Consider the following 17,975-nt stretch of genomic DNA (forward strand, 5'->3'; position numbering starts at 1 on the left):
GAAGTAAGGTTTGGATTTATAACAATTAAATGAGACCACATGTCGTGAGCTGTGTCGATTACGATTCGGGCATCATCCGTTGACTTTTTTGGCTTCATATTAACAAATTTCTTTTTCAAGGTAAAATGTAAATAGGGTTTAAAACAATATTTAGACTTGGGAGATTAGATTTACGTATAAATAAATGGCCTGACAGGGATTGCCTAATGCCTACCAGTGTTGCTTGATTTAATGAGTCATTGAACGTGGCCTCTAATTATCGCTCCTACACGTCAGTCAGATGACCAAAAACGATAACAAATCCCAAATATTTAAGCCCTCAATTTCCCCCGGAAATTCCAAGAAATAATAGCAAGAACCCAGTCAGGATTTGAAGTTCACTTGTTCTTTTTTCAGAAGATCGTAGTATGTGTTGCAATGGGGATTGCAGGCCTTTGGGCTTCCTACTGGGTTTGCCCTTTGCGTTTCTTTCCTTACTCGTCTCCCTCGTCGGCATACTCGTCTGGATCGTGGGGTGAAGTCTCTTTACTCGGAATTTTTTACTATGCTGTGTTTTTGTTTTGTAATTCCAAATATGTTATATTGAGGCGGTATCTGTTGTATGGATCTTGAAAATAGGTTGACGTTGAGCTGCATATGCCCTTGTTGCCTGTGCGTGACGGTGTTGGTGGAGTTGGCGCTGGAGCTCATCAAAGCCCCCATTCATGTTATGGAGTGGTTTACTTCTCAAATCCCTTGCTGACATTTTTAAACTTTTTCCCTTGTATTGGGATCATTCTTACAAATGATTTCTTGTTTATTTCGTTAGCCGGTTTTCTTCAAGATTTATCGCAACTATAGGGCCAACAGAAGCACTAGCATGACTCGCTTTTCTACATGTAAATATCATCCCCTTGAAGTGAGTAGTGCGTGTATAATCCATTGTTGCTCTTTCTTGTCAAGTTAATTTTTTGTTTATCACATTGATGAACAATCCGTAGGCTGCGATTAAAGATTCTCTCCCATAATCTACATTATAATTGGGAGAAAACCATGGATTATACTTCATTATTATTTGAAACTAGGACTCCACCATTTCTTGGTCAACCAAAAGAAACAAACTTTGGACGCTATTACCAATGCAAAGGATTATTCCATGTTCAGCATTATTTTACACCAAATACAAAAATAGCCAAAAGGACTTGTTAAATGTGAGCTTGATCTAAATCCCTTCTCCAGTTCCACGATATGGCTCATCTTCTCTATCCTTGGATCCACGGTCCTTCTGTTCCAGAACTCGAATTGGGTACTGCCCAACAAGTAGGTCCTTGGTTGTCTGCCCAATTTCCATTAAAGTTTCGCCGATGGCCTGAAAGACTCCGCCGCCGCCGCCGCCACTCCCCGGCCTTCGCATTTGTTCATCTTCGTCTTCCCCATGAAAGAACTTTTCTGCTGGCCCTTCCCTCTTCGCCCTCGTTTCAAACGTTTCTCCCCTCTCTCCCTATGTGAAAACAAACATCAATTAAGCATACAACATGATCATTATACTATAAAGATTCAACTTTTAAGTCATGTCATCTTGCATTTGCCAAAAAAGGAAAAAAAAAACTCAAATTTATTGAAACTGGTTTACCCTCTCATATGAAGCTTTCTTTGCTTCCAAATCCTTCTGCGCCTCTGCCTTCTTCGTACCAGCGTACTCTGCTGCTTTTTCTTGACTTGAAATCACCGCATCCTTAGCAGCCGCCAGTTTCTCCCCAGCATAGTCCACCACCGTCTGTCCAGCACCGGCAACCTTATCTTTGGCGGCCACCGTCTTCTCCCCTGTATAACCTGCAACGCTAGATGTTACCCCGGCCACTGCTTTGGTGGCCTCCGCCACCTTCTCCAGAGTATAATGGGTTGCCCCCCAACCAGCCGCAACGGCCTGATCCTTTGCCTCTGCGGCTACTTTCCCAGCATATCCTGCAGCACTTTTTCCACTTTCCACCGTAGCGTCTTTTGCAGCCGCTGCTCTGTCTCCAACATAGCTTGCAACATTTGTAGTGGTATCCACTGTCGTATCTTTTGCCGCCTTGGCTTTATCAGCGGCGTATCCAGCAGCAGACTGGCCTGTCGAGGCAATAGCATCCTTTGTTTCCACCGTCTTCTTCGCCGTAAAATCCTTCGCCTGCTGGCCTCTCTCAACTGCGGTGTCTTTCAAAGCTCCACCTTTCGATGAGATAGAATCCTTTGCCTCCACTGCCTTCTGCGCGGTACAATCCTTGGCCTGCTGACCCTTTGCAACCGCAGTGTCCTTCAAAGCTCCACTCTTATCGGCAATATACTGACTTCCCGTTTGAATTCCTCGAAGAACATTGTCCTTTCCTCGACCTGCTGATTCTCCGGTCTTCTGCAAAGCCGAGGCACATGATTCTTTAGCCTTCTCGTATCGCTCCTCCGCAGCCCTGATTGCCTCCACGTAGTTCTGTTGAGCCGTACCCCTCAATTCCGAGATCTCCTCCAATGACGGCCCTTGTCGCCGTTCACGTCCCCATTTCTTGCCTTGTTCATCCTTCGTTTCTCCAACTTCAACAGGAAGAGTCTCGTAATGGTGCACTTTCTCCGCTGATCCAGCAGAACCAGGAGACCCCTGAGGCGACTTAGCCTTCTCAGCCAGAGACTCGTAATGGGTTCTCATTTTCGGAACCACAACCTTCTCCACCTCTGTCTTGCGTTGATCAGCGACATTCTCCCTTCTCGCTTGCTCCGAAGCCATCTTCAAGCTATCAAAATACGCACTTCCGCCGTCTGTATAACCGTAATCTTCTTTTTCTTTGAGTTCTTTTTGCGAGTTGTGAATAGTGACATTCAACGATCAATCAACTGCTTTAAATAAAAGCGAGAGGAAGAGGGGAACAATGGCGGTTGTGGCGATAAAATTTATACGGAGATGGACAAGTGGTGAGATATCAAGAAACTCAAGTGAGTCAGCAATTGAAATACCTCCTAGTTCTGACACGTGTCCCAATGACAAAAGTATGGATTTTGCAGTTTTCCCATCCCATATGAAAAATAACTTTATCCCGTTGGCTGACTCAATGGGTAAGCATTTAATGTAATTTTATTTCTTTTCTTTTCTTGGACAGTAAATTTAGTTTTCAATTGCAAATCAAGAATTAATACCATACACTAATACAATAGTTTTCGTTTTTATAGTTTATGTAAATAATATATTTCCGAATTAAATGATTTCTTTTAGAGATTTTATTTATTAAATATTTTTCATTGGAAAAAAAATCGAATTTAATTCAATTTACAGTAAGTATAAACATTGTTTGAGTAGTTCATATGGGGCCAACTGTTCATTTCATGTGACTCAGGCAAACCCTTTAATTAATGCCAAACTAATCCTGAGATAATTATTTCGACACAAACACATTGAAAAATGGGAAGAAGAAGAATAAAATTCCTATGATGAACATTTCCAGTCAACAAATATTATATTCAAATGAAGAGGGCAGCGTAGAGCAGCAGATTCCAAGTATCCGGCAACCCAGGGAGGCACCAGTGGCTGCAATCCAAGCCATTATGCAGCCCATAGTAAACGGGGTGCGCATCTTTTCGATATTGTGACAGTAGTGTGATATCAAGTAAATATACCGGTTTCTTGATTCGGCTCAGCACTTTGTTCACTACCACTGCAGCCATTGGGGTTCCTGCTGGATATTTTACCCCAAAAAATGGTTGTGTTTGCCCTACACATGTCTTTGATGGCTCGTTCCAATCCTTTCCCCTGCAAATTTTATAGATCGAGTGGACGTTTTTGAAAAGAACACATACACAAATAAAATAAAATGTTACGATTGAAATTAAGGAATGCTTACACATAATGCACGGGGGAAATTCCTTGGAAGAAGACTTTGGTTTTGGAAGGATCGATGTTTTTGTTGACCCATCGTGCCCAAGTTGCCATCCCTTTATAATACGCGATCAAACGGTTCATATCTTTGAACAATTTCCCTCCCTCTTCCATATAATCCCATCTGCATACAAGAGCAACTACTCAGATTAAATCTATATATTTCTAATTTCGAAATAGGTAACAATTTTTGTCAATTAAATTCTTTTGCATGAGTGTAAAAACGAGGGATAAGATCATCTTACGGCTGAGAGCTTCCGGTGTGAGTCCACCAATGCCAGGAATTGAAAATCAACATGTCCATACCTCTCCATGCATCGCCATTTTTAATTGAATCAATCTTCAGAACACGACCCACTTGTTGCCTCTCCAAGTCTACAAGGTATTGAGTCCGATAAAGTAGCAAGTTTACCCCATAATCCTGAAAACCCAAATTTTACAAATTTAATTAATCTACTCCATAAGATGTTAATATATATATATATATAAATTAGCAGGTATAATATAATTAAATATTTATTTTTATTTTCTGCGTGCTTCTGACATTGCAAGCAATTGATGTACGTATCAATGATAAAACATGCTACATACTGTTTTATTATTATTATTATTATTATTTTGATAATTGGGGTTGGGAGTGTTCGAGACTTCATCCCAATATAGGGAGGCTGATGCCACTTAGGCCAACATGCATGTGGAAATATGGCGTTTGAATAATATTGATTCAACTATATATGTTTTTTTCCCGAGAAATTAAAATTTTAAACGAAATTTGAAAATAGTCGTATTGGGAAAAGGCAGCAGTAATTTGTCTTTACTGCCCCTAGCTAGCTAGTGACCACTCCACGAGGTGAACACCCAAAAGTAAAGAGGAAATAGAGAGGGGTATGGACCATACAACTTTGGCTGTATACTTCCAAAGCTCAATCAACATCCCATAGTCAACTCGATTCTAATTTGGACCAAACCCCACTCCACTTATCGGTCCCTAGCTCCGTGGTCGGCTTTCCCGCTCCTACATCCTAACCACGTGTTTCTCTTGTTATCTCGTGAATGATCCATTAATGCCAGGAAATCCCACTGACCATACACTACATTAGTAAACCCAATATTTAATGAGCTTACCCTTACCCATTTATATTAATCCCCCACACAGGCCTGCGCGCTGCAAACACATATATTTATTTGAGAATATATTTGCAAAATTTTGAACGATATCTCGAGTTTGTAAGAATGTGATTCTTAGTTTAAAATAAATAAATGAATGAATATAATATTGCTGCAAAAAAATTCTTTTGCCTGACTTCTGGGATTTTTGTTTCCATTTGATTTCAGTTTTCCACGTGAGCGTGTGACACAAATGTATCGACCAATGTAGCCAATTCTTTATTGTCTTCTAACAAAATAATTGATTGACCCTAAAGTCCGATATATTTAGTAAGTTATTCACATGCATTACGTTACCTTGATGGATGGCTTTTGATGAATTATGGTTATTCCAGCGATTAACGAAGGTCGATTTCAAAATCGACGGCTTTGAAAACAATTATCGATCAAAAGTCAAAATTGACGTCTCAAATCAAACTCTTTTATTTATATATTATTAAATTAATTATATTATATGCATAGATCTAAACATACGATAAAACGACAATTGTTTGAATGACGAAAGTGCACAATTTGTCCCCACCTGAGGAATCATGCCGCACCAGAAGCACAGACTAAATCGTAGCATAAAATTCTCTGTGCAGAAAATTTAAAAACTTTAACCCAAATCTTACGTTTTCATACTATAAAACTGAATTACCATAATTAAGTTAGTGACAAAAATGCATTAACGTTGTGGTTAAGAAACTTTAAATCATAGGGTCCTAAAAGTGGCAAGATTTTTCTATTTGTAGTGACTAAAATGCATTATTATAATTCCTTTGGTACTCCCTTAGGACCAAAGTTAGATCACGGATCACCAATAAATTCAGACTTGATTTCAGGATTAATCATGATTTTCACCTAATGATGGTTAAATTTTGTGTGTTACGTTATAATTAAGTTTCTTACAAGTTATGATTTAAAGGAACCAAAAGCAACAGCATATATATTCATATTGCAAATTGCTGCCAAAAAGTTTTAAAGGGAAAAGGAAAACACATGCGTGCACTATCCAAAAGTCATCATCATCATTATTATTATTATTATGATGATCATCATTTTTGTGTGGATAAATTTAGCTTAATCTGAAAGGTATATCGACTTTAAGTGTAATAGTGGATAACAGAAGAGGATATTTCATTTCTGAAACATGGAATAATATATTTTTTATTGATTCCTAGCAATTCTTCTACATCCTGGTTTATCATGTACGTCTTGTTAGATTCTTGTTTTTCATAATAAGTTTTTTTTTTTTTTAAATTGTTTGAGTTAAATCATGATCCAATAAATGCAATGAATTTACACGAATCGATCGTGGGAAAGATCCGAAAATTTATAAAAAATAAAATTTACCAGAAAAGTGAGCTGAGCTAGGCCATCTCTTCTGATGAGTGATGTCTTAGCAGTCGGCACCGATGAATGAATCATGCAACTCAATGACTGCCACATATTCAAGCTTAGTGAATCCCCGACAAACATGATCTTCTTCCCCCTCCATTTCTCCAAGAAATTCACCCCATTAAAACTGAAATTCATCCAACTCATTTAGTTTAGCGCAGGCTGAAAACATGGAAAATAAATTTTCGAAAAACAAAGCAAAAAAATTGCATGACAGCCCTTTCATGTACTGTTCGAGAAATATATAACAGACTGCGATATAAAATTATTCATCTGCTGCTCTGGTTAGGTTTTTCCCAGTGACTGTGACCCGTTCAAGTTTCTTCCTTTGAAACACTGGATTATCTGTGTGATATGGCGCAGAGAGCACTGTTATAGCTAGTTACGTACCTCGGTAAGTTGCAGGAGAAAGGCTGCCATCTATATTTGAGGTACATGCGATCGGGTCTCTTGTACTTGAGGCAGTTGAATTCGTCGTCTATAAATGGACAAGTTGAAAAGTCGTAGAGAGGATAAGAAGCATCGTAAACCCATTTGCCCTGAAATATGTTGCACCTTCCGGCCAGCTTTCTGCCGACACCGGCGGAGGAGGTGGTGGTGGTGTTGAGGTATTGCTCCGCCGCTGTCTCATGTGAAAACAAGAAAGCCGCTACAAGCAGGGCTTTTAGTTGAAACGAGACCATGTCGAATCTTAATTAATTTGAAGTTCTGGCTTCGAATTTGAAGTGCATATATACTTACATGAAAGGCGAGGTGGATCAGGGGCACTGTTGGAAAATCCCTTGTTTATAATTATAATCATATATATAAATATAACTTAATTACATGATTTAGATTTCTAAAAATTTAAAATTGATCATCGAGCTAAATGTAATGGATTCAAAACAGATAGATATCAGAACGAGTGACCACATGAATCATATGTGAAATAAATATTGAAATAAGCATAAGCTATAAATATAATTAGTATGTATATGAGATATGTTACCGTCTGTTCCGATTAGTTAGAAGTACAAAATTACATGAGTAGGTCTCTTCTGAGAAGATCTCACAAATCTTTATACGAGCCAACCATACCGATATTCACAATAAAAAGTAATATTTTTTCATGGATAACTCAAATAAGAGATCTGTCTCACAAAATACGATTCGTGAGACCATCTCAGACAAGTTTTTGCCAAATTATATTATGTTAAATCGTATAGTTATTGCTATCTGATATTCGTGTTGGCTGAGTTGACAATCCTATCTTTTGCCCGAAACGTATTCACAACTCCGTCAAAAAGTGTTGGTTTCACTTTCTGCTATCCTCTTCAAAAATTGAAAATGGCAGACATCTTGTGGTGGATCTCCCCATCTTCCATGTGCCCTTCCTTTGAGTCACAAGTTTAATTTTATATGTAATTTTACTAAAACATTTATAAAATTTGTAACCCCAAATGCCAACAATTTTTTCTTTTCTAAAATACCGACGATGCAATCTTGTAGTAAATGGAAATTAAATATTTGAAAAATTAATTAAACGATTAATTGAATAATACACAATCAAAGACAAATTGTTTGATAATTATATGGACATAGACTTTATTGTGACACTAATCATGTGATATATGGAAAATCATTCCAAAGATCAATCGGTGCCAGACGGCATGAGATTGTGACACGACCTTGTATTTTAGAAACAACTTTGACTAATTATATTTCAGCATATAATATCAAGAATATGTTTTTTGCTAGACGGTCTCACGAATTTTATCTGTGAAATGGGTCAATCTTATCGATATTCACAATAAAAAGTAATTTTTTTAGTATAAAAATTAATAGTTTTTCATTGATAATCCAAATAAGATATATGTTTCACAAAATACGATCCGTGAGACTTTCTCACACAAGTTTTTACCTAATATATCAAATTATAATGGTAAAATGTCAATTTTAGTCAAATATGGTGTGTATGTATTTTTATTATCAAAACTTTTAGTCATTTATTTACATGATTTTTGACAAAAATGACTAAAATTCATCAACAAATATAATTACAGAATTATAATTATTCAATAAGACATAATTTTAAATAAGACATAATTTTACTTTTTCATTTATTCATTGAAACACTAATAATAAAAAAATCAAGTGCGACTTTACAAGTCTCCTCATGTCTACTTGAATCGATCATCAATGGACTTATCGGGATGAGGTGATGGATATATAATAGGTTATTTTGTCTCATCAATCAGAGGTACAAACAAACTAATGGATATATAATAAGTTATTTTGTCTCTCAACCAAAGGTACAAACAAAATATCGAACTATACACTCTTCTTAATAATAATAAAAAAAACCATTTTCTATAGATATAATGATACTTTAACCATAAGAATATTTCGTCATTTTATTAGACAATAATTAAATAATGAACTTCATATAAATATTAAATAGTGGCATGTTTGGCCTTCAACATCGACAAGGTTTGAATAACAATGTAGGGACTACCACTTTAGTAGCTTCTGTAAACTTTTTATATTTGGAATTAGAATCCAAAACATCCACTTCTCTTCCTCACCAAACTCTCAATAGCAATTTTGCCCCCTTTAAGTATTTCTTTTAAGAAATAAAATTAATACATATTAAAGCAATTTTATGCCTAATTAATTTGGTAATGCATCCCATTGCCAAAGATAGCATTAAAGTCGAAACTTTCCGCAAATATATATACACCCTTTTTCACAATTAGAAATCACCAAATCTTTCGAAGATTTTGATTAAGACTTCATATTGAATATGGATAATTTAATTAATTTTCTTGATTAAGATATAATCATTCCTATGTTGAAGTGTATAAAAGTTAAAATGCAAATTCAAGGCAATTGTCCACTTGCGTGTCTTCGAGTGAGCAGCGTATTTTATTTGGCTTTCACATGATAATAATAATAATATGACAAAAATTTGTGTGAGACGGTATCACATGTCGTATTTTGTGAGACATATCTTTTATTTGGGTCATACATGAAAAAATATATTACTTTTTATGTTAAGAGTATTACTTTTTATTGTGAATATCGATAGGGTTGACTTGTCTCACTCACAATATATCTACTCTAATAATAATAATAATTATTATAATTATAATAATTATTATTATTATAATGGTAATTTGGCGCTATGCTTTTGTCACCTCGTGTATATGTGTCATTATTATAGCAACAATAGAATTTTGTGCTCGCCTAACTTAACTTGGATTTTGTTTCAATATATTTGGAATTTATTAATTTCGATTATTGGTTTATTGTTTATAATGAAACAATGGACTAAATTTTAAATTTAGATATTAGTTATTTATATATTAGTAAGGTAAACTGAAATATATTTCAAATAATATTATTATTGAATGAACTTGAAATAAATCATAATTAACATGACATGTTATATAAACATGTGAGTAGATATGAGGTTTATGTTCTTAATTTTTTAACAACAAAAATACATATAAAATATATGAATTTGAAATACATCAGTCTAAACGCTACCTAATACATATTGATCAATTCCGTAGATTTCCACGTTTAGTTTGCGTTCCAAATTTCAATTCCATTATCTGGTTTGAATTTTATTCGAGAAAGGACACGAATTATTAAGCATATATTAACGTGTTTACTCATTTTTACGTAAAATATTTTTAATTTATATTATATATTATAGCATGAGAAGAAGAAGAAGAAGAAGAATTGGAAGAAAAGATGCACTAAAATTGATGTGATAGACAGCACAAGTGTCCTGAAACTGGACCGAGTGTGTAGCTTGCTTGGTACATATACTATAATAACATTGGAGCCCCACGAGCAACTATGTCCATCCCTGCAAAATAAAAACAAACCGGCCTTATTTCTACAGAATATTGCGACCGCTCGTCTCGTCTACCTCGGGAGGGAAACATACACGCGAATTATCGAATATAAACAGCCTTTACATATTATGTTTGTTGAAGATTCGGAACACCGGGGAGAGAAGCTTACTCGTCTCATAATAATATGTTATATTGCGATACATTACTTACACAGTAGGCCGTTGATGACATAATAGGCATCTTCAGTAATAGTTACAGATAGCTGAATTAACTTGTATATACTATATATGTTTCTACAGAAGCTCCCACTCAGATTCCAAAGAATCGTGATCCGTTATTTTTTGTTTCAGGCCAGATTCTATAGAATGAGCAGGAAGCATCTCCTCTGGATTGTTCTTTCCACAAAAATCTTTATGCCCTTCTTTCCTTGTGGACCTCAGTTTTGCTGAAAGAGCGTCACGGATCTTTTTCTACGAGAAATCAAGATTGTCAAACATGCATTCGTTCAAAAGAAACAAATAGTGAAGGCAGAGAGCAAGAAACCTTGTACGACTTATGTTTTCTGTTTCCTATTGAAACAAAATCAAGATCGCCCCCTTCAATGAAAACACATGTTTCCTCCAAGTTCGACCCTTCAAAAGCCTCGAAGGTTTCAATTCTTGGTTTAGCAGCTTCTTCATTCTGGATCACCTCCATGTCAAAGTTATCTGACCATGTGGTAACAGTACTCCAGTAAAAATAATCACCTTCTATAAAACTCTACCTACCAACTTTACTTGCAGAGATGCTACAGTTAGCTACCAAGAATTTGCACTCTGTTGAAAATTAGTTGTCGATTCTAAATGCTTTGTTATCCAGTAGAGAACTTAGAAGACGTAGATAATAATACCCATCTCTGAAATGATTAGATTCACATACCTTTGTCAGACAGCACAATTTCCTCGACAGCAAACTCAACATTGCATGTATTAGTATTCCTTATATCTGGATATGACTCGAAAAACGAGCCATTCTTTATGGTTGTGTCTGAAACTAGAAAATGAGAAGGTTGACTTAACAAGCGTTAAGTTCCCTAATATCACAATAAAGATGCTATCCATTCTCTGATATATGTAAGTGTTATAACCTTCATCAGATGCCGTGACTTTTTCACCGACTAATTTGGCGTCGCATGCATTAGTTGCATTATTCAAGTCTGTCTGAGAAATTAAAGTGCCGTTCACAGATGTACCTGCCAAGGAACGATATATCGTAAGAAAAGGTAGGGTTTTTGATATAGAAATCATATGTAAATGAGGATAAAATACCAAGAGATGAGGTACACTCAGATTCGTATTTCTTCTGCCTCCCAGATCCAGCTGCTATAAGTTTGTCAGTAACAGAGGACTCGATTTTAACATCAGAAACAGGCGAACTTTGGTTTACTGGTCCAGGATCACATCTTTCAAGAGAGTCCAAGGATGATTTTAAATTCATGTCACCGGAGGACTTCAAATGACTTCCACCACCACCACATGATGCACTCCCGTTGCTCCCAAGTTCCGACAGAGAAGTTGCTGGACCCACTAATTTTGAAGGCCGATCCATCTGTGAAATCCTTTTGATTCCAATGGGACGTCGGTACACTCCAAATTTTTTACTTTTTGAAGAACACAAATCAGAGGATGTATTTTGAACCAAAACTTCAGAACAGAGAGGAGGCGAATTTGTATCAGAGATTGCTTCATCTTCGGTTTTTAACTTCTTTAGCTCTCTTGGGCTTTGTAATGAGAATGATTTTGGCTTCTTACTAAGATCAGTGTGAGCATAAGGGTTCAGAGATAAGTCTCCAGTAGCAACTTTCACGGGATCTACACAAGATGATGGCATTAAATCTTGCATTACTTCTGAGTAGAATTTCTTTACACTCGCACCGACTTTCTGTGCCTGATTTTCCATGTACTTGACAGCATCCTGTACAAAAATGATAAAAAAATGTTAGATATTAAAAAAAGTTCCAGTCCGATCAAACATCGTAATAGCATTATTTGTTGAAAATTTGAAGCAGAATTAAAAGCAAGTAAAACCTAGAATAGGGGTGTCTTTGCGAATGATCCAATACTTGAAAAAGAAAAAAGAGCCATATGTAGACACACTATGTGTGACGGGATGCAGTTCTGCATATATATTGTAAACTACTTTTCAGGCAGAAGTAAATATATCAAAAGGGTACAAGGTAAAGTATATCCACGCCAACGTAAATTTAACGAGATTAATTTTACAATCCATGATGAAATTATTTTTTACAAAAAATAATATTGTTGATTGATCAAAAGATCTGTCAGACCAAGGGTAAAAGTACATTAAAGAATCAACAATGCATCAGTAGGAAAATATTGTTTCCAGCCAATTTATATTTAGGGGAAGGACGACACATCTAGAGTCCAGATATTAGCAATTTGATGCTTAAGATCATTTGAAGGCAAATGTCGTGAACTTCACAGCAAAAGACAATATTGAATACAGACAAACATTGACTGAACTTTTCCTGACTTGGATCGACTCAAGATGCCACACCTCATGCTTTCTTGCAACCAACTAAAAGGCCCAGAAGCATCGAGGATTATTTGTATTAAAGGACTTTAATTATTTCAAACCCAAACCCTTGCATATATTGCTTTGATTGGTTCTTAAATGGTGGGTCGATCAGTCTGAAGTAAACTTGGAGATGGAAGTCTTCTTTGGTTTCTCGAAAGGAAATTGACTTCGAACAACAAAAAGCCTGTCACCTCAGCGAAAGTACTTTCAGCTCAGGGTCCTAGCGTAAAAAGTAGACATTTTGACGGAAATTCCAGCCATTTAAGGAAACAAACAAAAGAAACTATATGAAGGAACTAAACAGAATCAATGACAATAACTTTTACATCTAGAACACGTAACTCAATTTACAGCATAAAAGAGAAAACAGGAGTAGTTACCTGGTACATAACCTCTTCTACCTCCGAACACATAGCCTCAAACTTCTGGTATACATCACCTGCCCAGGCTACACCTTTGAAATCCATAGCAAAACAATTATCAAAGTCAAAGTCCAATTCCAAAATTATTCAGCACTCACCTGCAGGAATTTGACTAAAATATCAGCTGATATAGTGTGTTGAATTTTCCACACTATAGCTAGTTTGGAGTTCCATCCAGTAAAAATATGAAGCCATAACACTAATGCAGATATGTCTCACTATCTTAACAAGTTTTCAACAACATAATACAGATGTTAGAGGAAAAGGAGAGGTAGAAGTCAAAATTCAAACGAGATATAACCAATAAAGTAGATTCTTTTGGATGAGGTGCTAATTGTTTTCTGCATGTTTGTTAATCATCTCTTTCCTTAATGTGAAACAAGATATATTGCATAAGTAGATTCTCTTGGACGAGGTGTTGTTCCGCTCTGTTCGTTAATCATGTTTTATATTTAATTCAACTGTAAGACATGAAAACAACTTTCTAAATACTATTATACAACAAAGACTGGGAACACTTGAAAGTATAGCAAGCTCAATAAATACAGACCTTTGACATTAAGGAAGAGGGCGAATGTTTTGTCGTGATTCGAACGCTAAATCATATTGCTTCTACCCAAAAGGTCTTAAAATTTAATTAACCGACAAAAGAGTATAAATTGTGGTAAGAAGCCATTCACGGTTAACAAAAAGCCATTCGGCGAGTTAACAAAAGAATGACGTAATATTAACTCCGCCAACACCCAATCAATAAATATTTTCAGCAAAAAATCGACAAAACATCATTCATTATTGCATGTGCTCAAGAACTATGAAGAAAATGGAGAGTCAAAAATAAACTTGAATGGATAATAGGAAAAAACACATAGGAGCAGATTAAGAAACAATATATACTAAATTCCAGGCAAATCAATATCGCAAATATCATTAAACATGAAAACATTGCTAGAAAATATTCCAGCAAAATTACTGCAACAGGGCGCATAACTAACAAGAAGGCAACCCAAAAGAAGGATTTCACATATTTGAAACTGCAAACTAAAAACATGAGAAACATAACAAGAACACTTCTGGAGAAGAATCCTCAGCACATAGCTGGAGTATAAACTCAGAAATCCCTACAAACCATTGAAACACAATCACTTCCAGACGAAAATTCCCATTCAAAAGGGGAACTTTTTAAGAACCCTTTTCCTGTCATTGGAATATATTCTTTCACAATTCAACTTTCATTGATATAGAATAAAACTTCAGATATAGAAAAGGCCATCAACAGTTCCTCTATTTCCAAAATAAGGTTTTTAATCTAGCCTAAACCGTAATCATACCAAATTTCAAGCAGAAGTAATCCGAACCCTGTAAGTCAACCATCAACCAGAAAACAAGACCAAACTCCAAGCCTCCATCCAAATTCCATACTTTTCACGAAAACCATTTTTTTACTCCACCGAAAAAAAACCCCACTCAAAAAATTAATAATCAAAACGAAAAGCTCAAAAAACATTCGAAGAGCTACATTAAACCAGGAAATATACAAGTAAAGACGATCAAAAGCATACAAGTCACAAGAAAACTTAAATATCATCAGTAAAAGGTAAAGCAGCAGAACTTACGAACTGACGAACGAGAAGTAACCCCCGAAAGCAGAAAGCATGATGAATTATACTTCAAAAAATTAAGAACAAAATTGAAAAATAAAAATACAATGGAGACAGAGAGGTATTAAAAAGGGTTGCGCAGAAGGAAAGAGAGAAACGTAGAGGTGGAATGGAATGCATCCTGTTAGCTTTGGGCATGGGATTTTGACACGTGTACAAGAATCAGCTTTGACTAGGTACTTCGTCTTATATTCCATAAAAAAAAAATTCTTATTTTTCGTAAATTGACGATGTAAACAATGTCTTTAACTCCTAATCTGTTTAAAATTATCATAAATAATCTTATAAAATAATTGCTAAAAATTCTCAATTTTAATATAAGTTTCCACTATTTATATATTAATTGATTTAACTTCAAATATATATTATATATTAACAATTGTATTAAATTACATTATTGTGCAACATACTACGTATACATAAATACAGTTTGATATATTGTCCAACCATTGTGTTCACTTATATATATATTCACAATATGATAATTTATATAATTGATATATTTCATTGTATCCAATCTATTGATACAATGAGTTTTATTAAAACTTTGCACAAATATAGTATATCCAACAGTTTGGTGATATAAAATAATTACTTTGGAGTAATGTCATGTTCATGACAAAACTTATACCATTTTATCATATGAGAAAGAATATATTTTTTAATTTTAATATAATTCTATATTTTCTACACAAAATAATAATTTATACACATATAACATATGAGTATGTAAAAAAAAAAACTTCCACGCACATTAAATTTAGAAATAAATATGATAAAATCATTTAAATAGAATAGAAATCAAAAGGATATATATCAAAGAACATATTTTGATTTATTTGTTATTATAATGATGATCACAATAAGCATCATTATTATGAATATGTTTTTTGAGACTGGTCAACCCTACCGATATTCACAATAAAAAGTAATATTCGTAGCATAAAAAGTAATATTTTTTCATGAATGACTCAAATAAGAGATCTGTATCACAAAATATAATCCGTGAGACCGTCTCATACAAGTTTTTGCCCATTACTATTATTATTTGTTGTTCTTTCTTTTTTCAAATAGTTTCCAATAAAATCCTCCGCATGTATATCTCCTCAAACTTTCGTCTCCACATTCAAACCCTACTGCTCTAAACATCACACATAGTACTGCAAGTTTACAGATCCAAATTCTGCTGCATTTGCGCCTAAAATTCTGGTACGATTCCGACGCGTCTCCACATAGTTGGCCCGATTCGATAACATTCCCGGGATTCATCAACATGAACCTCAATCACGAGAAAAGAGACGAAACCTAAAAGGCTTCCACAGAGGAGCCGAAGAAACCTCATTTTGGCCATCACGCCAACAAACTTCTCGATCCCTTTAATTTGTTTTTGGATATTTACTATTTTTTGGGTTCCATTCAGTTTTTTAAAAAAACACCTTCGCGACATACATGCTTAATGTGACCAATTGTTTTAAACTCATTTACCTAGTTACGGTGCCGAGGGGGGTTTAAGGTCAGTCATGTAATAAACATCAAGAAAATTTTAATTCATTCAGTATGTTTATTTTTAAATTTTTAAACATATATCAATAAATTAAACACAATTTATACTATCATGTAAATGTTAAGTGGGAGAATTCCTTCCCTAATATATTATCTATTTATAAAATATATGTTTGAAAAAAAATAGAAAAGATTTGTCCGATATTATTTTATAAACCAGTTTAATAATTTTTGCAGACCACAAATATATAAAAATTAATTATCTATCGATTTTGGACATGAAATATGTGACGCACTGGATTCGATCATTGTCCTCATTGTATCAAGACGAGTTTTTCAGCGTGCTTATGTCTTCACACACGCAACTTAGGAAACTTCCAAGAGGTCCACCCATCATAGAATTTCTCCAAGTCAAATACGCTTAAATTTGAAGTTCTTATGTGGTGAGCTCCTAAAAAAATGTACTTTTTTTATATGAGTAGTATATATCAAATCTTTTAAGCATCATTCAACTGCACAGTGTCATACCAGAACAATTTTGGAATCTCTCTCCTTCCGGTAAGAGATCGGTTCATTCATGTGCTCTTCGCCTAAAAGCCTACCAGAAGCCGCTCATTGTTCGTGCAACCTCATGCACAAACGATCACCCCCGCCCTCTTCGATCCCGGGCCTCACATGCTCACCAGCTTTCGCTTGATTCGTCCCTGGACCACATAGTACTAGGAGATGTCGGCTTTAATACCAACTGTAACGTGTTTGACTTGGAGCAATTTTGGGATGGGTAGGGGTGTCAAAATCCGACACGACCCACTAAGCCCGACACGGTTCAATCAGAAAAAAATAAGGTTTGGGTTTGGGGTTCTAGGGTTCGGTTCAAATCGGGTTGGACCCAATAGGCAATAGCTGATTCGAAAAAAATGATTAGGTTGTGTTAGGTTTGGGTCAACCCAAAAGTTAATTTTTTAAAAAATATATATATAATTAATAAATATTGCCTTAATTTTTTATATATTTTATGTCAAAAAAAATATTTATTGTATATTTATATGATAAATTTTCATAATTTAGTATTTATTTTGAACATTTTTTTATTTTTTAAATAATAGTTTGTTTGATTTAGTAAATATATTTTATTTTCTAAGATTAAAATTTCAAATTTAAATCATATATATGAGAGAGCTTTTGTTATTATGTGTTTAAATTAAAATATTATTAATTATTTTATTTTATTTAATTTTCTTTAAAAAATTCAAAATCGGGTTATACGGATTTCTGGGTTGATCGGGTTGATTCAGGTTTAAGTTCGGGTTGAGAGTTTTTGGGTTGAGTTCGGGTCGAATACAGTCACGAAACACATGAATGAAATGGTCATTTGATAAACAGTACTAACTCCAATTTTTGGTCCTTTCGTTATATATTTAAATTTTGGCGATTAAAAAATCAATAATTAATTTTTCTTGTTCGGCAATGCATCACTAATTTCAATTTCAGTTGTTTAGTTTAGTACACATGAAAAACACTCTACTATTACAACTTTTGAAAC

The 17,975-nt window shown here is 34.9% G+C and overlaps 4 protein-coding genes across 6 annotated transcripts; 1 reads left to right on the plus strand and 3 right to left on the minus strand.

Moving 5' to 3' along the window:
• Positions 1-217: 217 nt before the first annotated feature.
• Positions 218-921, plus strand: LOC140811494 (signaling peptide TAXIMIN 1-like). The gene is made up of 2 exons (XM_073169403.1): positions 218-514; positions 619-921. Exons 1-2 carry the CDS (start codon positions 408-410, stop codon positions 740-742), a joined length of 231 nt encoding a protein of 76 aa, XP_073025504.1. The 5' UTR covers positions 218-407; the 3' UTR covers positions 743-921.
• A 171-nt stretch (positions 922-1,092) lies between these two features.
• On the minus strand, positions 1,093-3,147 carry LOC140811492 (uncharacterized). Its single transcript, XM_073169401.1, has 2 exons — positions 1,613-3,147; positions 1,093-1,480 (listed from the first exon to the last, which is right to left on the minus strand). The coding sequence occupies exons 1-2, from the start codon at positions 2,735-2,737 to the stop codon at positions 1,202-1,204; spliced, it is 1,404 nt and encodes a 467-aa protein (XP_073025502.1). The 5' UTR covers positions 2,738-3,147; the 3' UTR covers positions 1,093-1,201.
• A 161-nt stretch (positions 3,148-3,308) lies between these two features.
• Positions 3,309-7,136, minus strand: LOC140811493 (protein trichome birefringence-like 39). The gene is made up of 5 exons (XM_073169402.1): positions 6,818-7,136; positions 6,383-6,554; positions 4,126-4,301; positions 3,846-4,004; positions 3,309-3,754 (listed from the first exon to the last, which is right to left on the minus strand). The coding sequence occupies exons 1-5, from the start codon at positions 7,108-7,110 to the stop codon at positions 3,466-3,468; spliced, it is 1,089 nt and encodes a 362-aa protein (XP_073025503.1). The 5' UTR covers positions 7,111-7,136; the 3' UTR covers positions 3,309-3,465.
• Positions 7,137-10,443: 3,307 nt separating this feature from the next.
• LOC140812576 (uncharacterized) lies at positions 10,444-15,069 on the minus strand. 3 transcript variants are annotated; one of them, XM_073170885.1, is made up of 7 exons: positions 14,889-15,069; positions 13,230-13,369; positions 11,580-12,225; positions 11,399-11,503; positions 11,191-11,304; positions 10,816-10,979; positions 10,444-10,742 (listed from the first exon to the last, which is right to left on the minus strand). In XM_073170885.1, the coding sequence occupies exons 2-7, from the start codon at positions 13,314-13,316 to the stop codon at positions 10,566-10,568; spliced, it is 1,293 nt and encodes a 430-aa protein (XP_073026986.1). In that variant the 5' UTR covers positions 13,317-13,369; positions 14,889-15,069; the 3' UTR covers positions 10,444-10,565. The 3 variants fall into 3 exon arrangements, with proteins under 3 accessions (XP_073026986.1, XP_073026985.1, XP_073026987.1); XM_073170884.1 differs by having other exon boundaries at positions 14,885-15,069; XM_073170886.1 differs by having other exon boundaries at positions 11,191-11,298; positions 14,885-15,068.
• Between the last annotated feature and the right edge of the window lie 2,906 nt (positions 15,070-17,975).

Source organism: Primulina eburnea, chromosome 14, assembly GCF_022965805.1.
Source record: "Primulina eburnea isolate SZY01 chromosome 14, ASM2296580v1, whole genome shotgun sequence".
NCBI classification, from domain to species: Eukaryota; Viridiplantae; Streptophyta; class Magnoliopsida; order Lamiales; family Gesneriaceae; genus Primulina; species Primulina eburnea.

Excerpts from the sequence above, each read along its gene's own strand:
- LOC140811494 (XM_073169403.1), top strand. The coding sequence starts at position 408 with ATGTGTTGCAATGGGGATTGCAGGCCTTTGGGCTTCCTACTGGGTTTG. Across the intron at positions 515-618 it reads ATACTCGTCTGGATCGTGGG|GTTGACGTTGAGCTGCATAT; the intron begins GTGAAGTCTCTT and ends TCTTGAAAATAG.
- LOC140811492 (XM_073169401.1), bottom strand. The coding sequence starts at position 2,737 with ATGGCTTCGGAGCAAGCGAGAAGGGAGAATGTCGCTGATCAACGCAAG. Across the intron at positions 1,481-1,612 it reads AGAAAGCTTCATATGAGAGG|GGAGAGAGGGGAGAAACGTT; the intron begins GTAAACCAGTTT and ends GTTTTCACATAG.
- LOC140811493 (XM_073169402.1), bottom strand. The coding sequence starts at position 7,110 with ATGGTCTCGTTTCAACTAAAAGCCCTGCTTGTAGCGGCTTTCTTGTTT. Across the intron at positions 6,555-6,817 it reads TTCTCCTGCAACTTACCGAG|TTTTAATGGGGTGAATTTCT; the intron begins GTACGTAACTAG and ends GATGAATTTCAG. Across the intron at positions 3,755-3,845 it reads ATTTCCCCCGTGCATTATGT|GGGAAAGGATTGGAACGAGC; the intron begins GTAAGCATTCCT and ends TAAAATTTGCAG.
- LOC140812576 (XM_073170885.1), bottom strand. The coding sequence starts at position 13,316 with ATGGATTTCAAAGGTGTAGCCTGGGCAGGTGATGTATACCAGAAGTTT. Across the intron at positions 10,980-11,190 it reads AATTGTGCTGTCTGACAAAG|ATAACTTTGACATGGAGGTG; the intron begins GTATGTGAATCT and ends CCACATGGTCAG. Across the intron at positions 10,743-10,815 it reads GAAAACATAAGTCGTACAAG|AAAAAGATCCGTGACGCTCT; the intron begins GTTTCTTGCTCT and ends GATTTCTCGTAG.